The sequence below is a fragment of the Leptonychotes weddellii genome, chromosome 1 (assembly GCF_054177405.1).
Source record: "Leptonychotes weddellii isolate Sample4059 chromosome 1, ASM5417740v2, whole genome shotgun sequence".
In the NCBI taxonomy this organism is placed as follows: Eukaryota; Metazoa; Chordata; class Mammalia; order Carnivora; family Phocidae; genus Leptonychotes; species Leptonychotes weddellii.
In genome coordinates, this window is record NC_138369.1 from 14,249,416 (window position 1) to 14,256,023 (window position 6,608).

At 46.6% G+C, this 6,608-nt stretch overlaps 1 protein-coding gene across 13 annotated transcripts in view; it reads right to left on the bottom strand.

The window, feature by feature from the left end:
• Window positions 1-6,608, bottom strand: part of MAP4 (microtubule associated protein 4) — a 171,412-nt gene that overhangs the window by 32,877 nt on the left and 131,927 nt on the right. Inside the window, exon 1 of one of the 13 annotated variants that reach the window (XM_031027842.2) lies at window positions 590-2,371. The exons of 11 other annotated variants lie outside the window; for them this stretch is intronic. In XM_031027842.2, the coding sequence (XP_030883702.2) occupies window positions 590-2,054 (1,465 nt within the window). In that variant the 5' untranslated portion in view covers window positions 2,055-2,371. Of the gene's footprint in view, window positions 1-589; window positions 2,372-6,608 lie in introns of those variants that run through there. One more of the 13 variants, XM_031027841.2, reaches the window with a different exon arrangement.

Consider the following 6,608-nt stretch of genomic DNA (forward strand, 5'->3'; position numbering starts at 1 on the left):
TGAAGAACAGGAAAAGAATATTAAATAGCCAGTTTTAAAAGGCTCTTTTTCCACTTGAACAAAAGTAAAATGTTCTCAAAAGCGAAATGGAAAACAGAGCTTGCACCCAGGCTGTGCTACTTAATGAGAGGAGGTTAGTGCTGATACGCCCATTGTGAATCCACACAGTGGCAGATTTTCAAGCAAGGAAATCAATCAGTTGTGACTGGATGATTTAGGGCTCAGGAATCATCTGGTTCAAACCAACAGGGAGCTGAGGGATGGGAGGATGGGGGATGGGGTGGGCAGGGTGACATGAGGTCAAGTAAGGGGCTTTATTTCTTATGTCCGCCACCCTCTGACCCCATCGGCCCACACCCCCAGGCCCCACTATCCGTCATGCCAGCATTCAGGCTGACCTAGCTAGATTCACTTTGTTCACTTTCTCGCCTCACTCCCAGCAACCTTCCAATGCAAAGAATTCAGCTTTCCCCAGGCACACAGACTCTGGCGGTAACAAGCTGCCTAACGCTCCTGCCGGTAATCTGTCACTTCGGTTTCTTCCTTGCTGTCTGCTTGTTCCCCATGGAGGCAAAATTTAGAAACATACCATCACGTGGGGTCTCTTCACACAGGAACGATGGAGTGCTCTGGGTTGCAGTGACCTCAATTTCTTTCTTCCCCGCCAGAGCCGTCTGTCCTGGCTGTTTCTCACCTCCTTGGCAGAGCTGGGAGCAGGAATCCGTTCTTGTTTCACTAACACCTTCTTGTCCTTTCTCCCTGCTGCTTACTTCAGGAATCTGCTCCAGCTTTCCATGCAGACACAACCCAGCAGGGCCCAGTTCCTTCTTCCCGGAGCTGTCGCTGCTGCTGTTGCCAAAGGGGGTCAGGTCTTCTCTCTTCTCGGCCACAGGTTCCTCACAGATGAAAGGAGGCATCTCTGCAATAGACGGGATGGGCAGTTCCCCGGGGATCAATCTGTAGTTAGCTGTCTGTTCCTCAGCTACCGTCATGGAGCGCCTTACGGCAGGAGCCCCCACTTTCCTGGGCGTAGGACTTGGCGCGGGGCTACTGGTAAGAGGCGGCAGGCCAGAAGAAAGCTCTTCTCGGGCAGGGAGCTCAGGATACTTATCTGCAAGGTTGACAGCTGGGGGAACCGAGAGGTGAGAACATTCCGAAAGGGCCCGGCGCATTGCTTTTTTCTGCTGGGGCACTTGGTTGAGCAAAGCCCCCTCCTCAGGAAAAGTCAATCTCTCCAGCTCCTTCTCATGGTCTCGGTCATGAGAGCTGGCACTTACATACTCCTGTGGGAACTCCACCATAGTGATCGGTGGAATGGCAGTGGGTGAAGGCTCAACTGTGGGGGTTGGGCGCGCGATGGCCACCGATGGGGAGGACTCAAATTCAGGCGGCCCAGAGTTATCCTTCACCACCTCAGTCACCTGGCAGCTGGTGGTGATGCCGTTCTCCTTGCCTGGAGTTGCTTCCCTCGAGCCCTGAGCCACTGGATGAAAGTTGGGGTTCCAAACACTGGTTTCTTGCTCCTTAACATACTGGGTGGGGATGTCAGCAGCCCCAGGGAAATCCAGATCTGGCTGGCTCTTGGTCTCTGGCCCATTCTTCCCTGCCACCATCCCCTGAACTGTAGAGGCTTTGTTCTTGTCTGGACCCTCTCCGGGTCCCACATGGAACTCAGCTGTCTTCTGGTGGACTGAGTTCCCCCCCGAGGAATGGCAGGTTTCTGAAATCACATACCTGCTCTCAAGGTGACCCGAGGCTGCTTGATACTCCTTGTCCTGCACTTCAGTGCCGAGCTCTTTGTCTAGCTTCCCCTCAAAGAAGCAGAGCTTATTCTGCTCCAGGAAGCTGGCATTCTTCACAAGCCCGTCTTTCAGCTGCCCATCCATGCTGACATTCAGTCCGATTTCATTCAGTTTGCCCTCTGTCCTCTGCCACTCAAATCCAGCTTGGTGGATTTCTTTTGGGGGGTCCATTCGGCACTCTGCAGGCTTGCCCTGACAGGGCTGGCCGTAAGCGGCAGAGCAAGAGGCAGGCTGCTTGTCTGAGAGCGACATCGTCTCTTCGACTGCTCTCCCCCCTCGCTCCTGGAGCTCTAACACCACCTACGATCACACAGAGCTGGCAGTGACATCACACCAATTCCCCAGTATTCACGACAAAACCTATCTTTCCCCCAAAGCTCCTCTCTCCTCCAGCAGCTGGGTGCTACATGTACCTACTAGTGTGAAAGAAAGAACGAAAAAGAAAGAGAAAGGAAAGAACCTGCTACTTTCTGCACAATCAAATGCCACTGTTAAACTGAAAGTGTAATTTCCTGTGAGCTAGCACTCTGTTTAGATCTGCAATTTACAACACGGTATGGTGCCAGTCTGGGTACTGAGGATAGTAATTACTCCGGCTTTCACTGATATAGATACATGCATACCCACACGTTCACTTATCTGACACTATGCCCACACTTCCCCATTCACCCACTCAAAAAACCGTTTTAAAAACAGACAAGACTCATTTGCCAATTCCCAGTCATAACCCTTCGAGAACAATGATTTCAGAAAATGGCTCAAAATTTCACTTAAAAAAGACCTTAATGTAGTATCAAAATTGGAGGCGTTCATTTCTCAGAGCACAAGTGGGTTTGCTGTCATAGCAACTTATCAAATTCACTTGAAAACTGACGAGTGGAATCCCCAAAGCCCAGGGAGAGCTTCATCTGTAGCTCTGCACCGTGGCAGAGTTTAATAAAGGGTTCCTTCACGGATTTCAGCCATCAGGGCTTTGGAGACGTATATCCCAGTTACAAGACACTTGTGTGACAACATACCCTCCCTGCCTTGCACTTTGATTCCTGACCCTGGCTCCCCCCTGGTTCCTTGGACAAGCGGGGTCCCTCCCTCCTGCACCAGCCCTGCTCTTCCCAGTCAGCTGACTTAGTTGCCATGTGAACACACGGGAGCCAGTTGATTTTCCTCTGACCTCTGGAGTGCAGAGACTCTGGCAATCTGTGACAGGGCCCACAGCCCCGATTTAATCCAGCACGGTCCTTTGCTGTGCTGGCCTTTGAGTTTATAAACTGTACATTCAGGACTGAAGAATCCATAAAAGGAAATTCTTGAAAAAGAAAGTTACACTGAAAGGACAGGCCATATTCTACCTTGAACACAGCTGATTTTTGTTGCTTCCCCTGTAAGTTACCATCATGAAATATTCTGTCAAGAATACATGAGATGCCTTTTTCCAAGACAAAGAAAAGTCAGGCTAGATTGTTTTAAAGCCATCTGCCATCAACTGCACTGATCTCGTTACAGTTTTTAATAATGCTTTTAGAAAAAAAAGGGCAAGTTACGATTGTTCTCTTTGATCTATAAAACCTGACGAGATAACCGAAACCCAGCCCAGGAAAGTTTTGTTAACTGGAGCCTGTCTACAAGTACCCCTTCTCTACTACTCATACCATTCACATAGCTTCTCTCAAGTCCCCAACTATAGTGCAGGAACCAACCATATACGCCTTCTACAGTACCTAACACTGGGCTACATTCATGGTCAGGAGTGGCGGGGTTGAAATCCTCGAAAAATGTGCATTTCCATTTAACCTCTGTCCTAAACATAAACTGAGCCTCTCGTTCCTCTCGACCTTAGGCACTTTAGTAGCAATACACATGGAAGCCAATAAAGGTTCACTGGCAAGGAACCAAGATCATCTAACTCTACCGCAAAGCTCCCACCAAGGAAAGGGAAGTGAAGATGCATAATGAAATGAAGAGCGTGCCAGAAAGGTATGATTCTACTAAGTAATTGGGGAAAAAGAAAGATGAGAGTCTTGGGCACAGAAAGGCTTGGTGAAGAAATACAGCTGAATCCTGGCCTTCTTATATATATACATTATAAGTAAATGATAGAATTAAGTATATATAATATATGATGAAAGTTAAGAAAGTCTGGCGGGAGGCTGTTGTTGCAATGCTGTCCAAACAAGCCAGAGACACATTTTAGAAAATACCTTAGACATCAGGTATGCCTCAACAACCCCATCCACTCAGAAACTAGCCACTCCCTGCCCCCAACAAACATGCGCAGCCTCAATTCACTGACACCTTCTAATTTGGGTTTGTGGGGAAATAAATTAATTTGGCTTGAAGTCAGAAGACCAGGTTTTAAAATCTCTCTGTGCCACTTAATCGTTACGATTCCGAGTACTGCACTTAATTGCTCCTAGCTTCAGTTTCTTCATCCATAAAATGCGGGGAATCTTGAAGGTGGCTTCCGGTCTCTCAGTTTTAACACTCTTACATCTCAATGAGAAGGTTGAAATGTGCATCAAGGAATCACAGGTCTGTTGCTATGTCCAGCTCAGAGGGAATTTAACTTGGGGCTCCAGGGGCCAGTATGTTCGGTAGACCCCGCCCCTCCCCATGCGAGGGTGCTGCCTGTTGGAAGAGGCATGACTAGGGGCCGCAGAAGCACGTCTGACGAGACAACTCCGCTGTCTGAGTTGGCTGACATATTCTGACAGGGCAGAGAACCTAGGTGAAGAACAAGCATGGACACTTGTTCCCTAGAGTCCAGTGATTTTTAATTCTAGCCAGCTTATCCAAACCCTCCCACTGGCACCAACAACAAACAAAACAAACAAAGCTCAGGCAATAACGAGAACTGCCAGTCCCTGGTACCTTCAAATCCCACATATCTTGTCTCAGTGACTCTATCTATAAATAGCAAACTGCAAGTCAGCCAAAGACCAGGAGCAGGAACCAGGAGAATAAAGCCGGCCGGTCACAAAGGAGCACATATTCTGGACCGTAGTTCTTATTGCTTATCAGGACTGTGGTCAGCCTGAAAAAAGACAATGATGTGGCATCTGGCTATTGTACCAAGCAGAGGCCTCAGAGTTATAAGGCTTAAGAGTCAGAGAGTTTAAGAGGCAATCTGAGGGGTCAGTGGCCAAGAGGTATAAGCCCAGACAGGAAGCCCAGAGTACAGGTGAGTGCCCAAGACACCATGTCAGCTAGATGCTCAATCTTACACATAAGCTTGGTGTCACCACAGGGTCTGAGCAAAACAGGAGAACATAAGGCATAATATGGGGACACCCATAAAATCCACCCCTTGTGTAGGGGTGAAGTAATACAACATAAAAACCATTTAACACAGAGAATGTACCCACTGATGCTAGCTTAAAAAAACCCAACAGGGCACCTGGGTGGCTCAGTTGGTTGAGCGACTGCCTTCGGCTCAGGTCATGATCTCAGGGCCCTGGGATCGAGCCCCGCATCAGGCTCCCTGCTCGGCGGGAAGCCTGCTTCTCCCTTCCCTTTCCCACTCCCCCTGCTTGTGTTCCCTCTCTCGCTGTCTCTATGTCAAATAAATAAATGAAATCTTTAAAAAAAAATAAAATAAAATAAAAAAACCCCAACAAAACACTAAGAAAATGTATTCATGTATGAAGTAGGTTTTACCACTTCCAGTAGGGAATTTGATGTGAAATGATAAAGCGTAAATCCCTGGACTGGAGAATTACCGCATGAGGTCCCCTCTGACAAAGGTAGGCAAAAATAAACCACCACCACCAAGAAACACCATACAAACCCCAATTTCAATAATTAACAGATAAGAGAAAAAGAAAAGCTAGCTAGCTCTCAAAATCTGAGGAATTGCCTAAAGAAAATAATATTCTATTCTCCCAAGCTCTGAGGACAAGGATCATTTTATTCTATTTTCACATTTTTTTTTTAAAGTTTTTATTTGAATCACCCGATGCCCATCACAAGTACCCTCCTTAATCCCCATCACCTGCTTCCTCCATTCCCCCGTAGTTAAGAGTCTGTTTCTTGGTTTGTCTCACTTTTTTTCCCCCTTTGCTCCTTTGTTTTGTTTCTTAAACGGATAAGGATCATTTTATAAAAACAGTACTGCAAGGACAATGAACTATGTGCTACAGGACAGGATCAGAACGCTGCAACTCCTCTACCTTCATCTGCTCATTTACAGAAGAGCAAACGGGATCTAGAGGAGGGAAAATGCAGTGGTTTGTCTGAGATCACATGGTGAGTTAATGGAAAAGCCACATGGAAGATGCCTGGTTTTTAACCACCAGTCTTCCCACACTGCTGAGCAGAACTTCATCTTAGTCACTGGATGCATCTCCTTTTCATTGTTTCTGTTTTGCTCAGTGAAGACAAGTACTACATGCTTTAATTTACAATACTTGTAATTTATCTTCTTGTGATCAATTAAAAACTTCCAAATTAATATACAATGTGTATATACGTATGGGTTTAGGGGGCAAAGCAAGCTTGAAATAAAGGAGAAAAAGAAGCAATGCATTTAGTTCTACTGTCTACTTTATACCTTCATCATGATCTTGTTTTGTTTTAATTATGCAAAGAATGAGGAAGGTGCGAGTAACCTCTTCCTTAGCAATCTTCAGTTATGAGTTTCCATTCTCAAGAGAACTTAAGTTTATTGGGAATGCAAGCTGGTACAGCCACTCTGGAAAACAGTATGGAGGTTCCTCAAAAAGTTGAAGATAGAGCTACCATATGATCCAGCAATTGCACTACTGGGTATTTACCCCAAAGATACAAATGTAGGGATCCGAAGGGGTACGT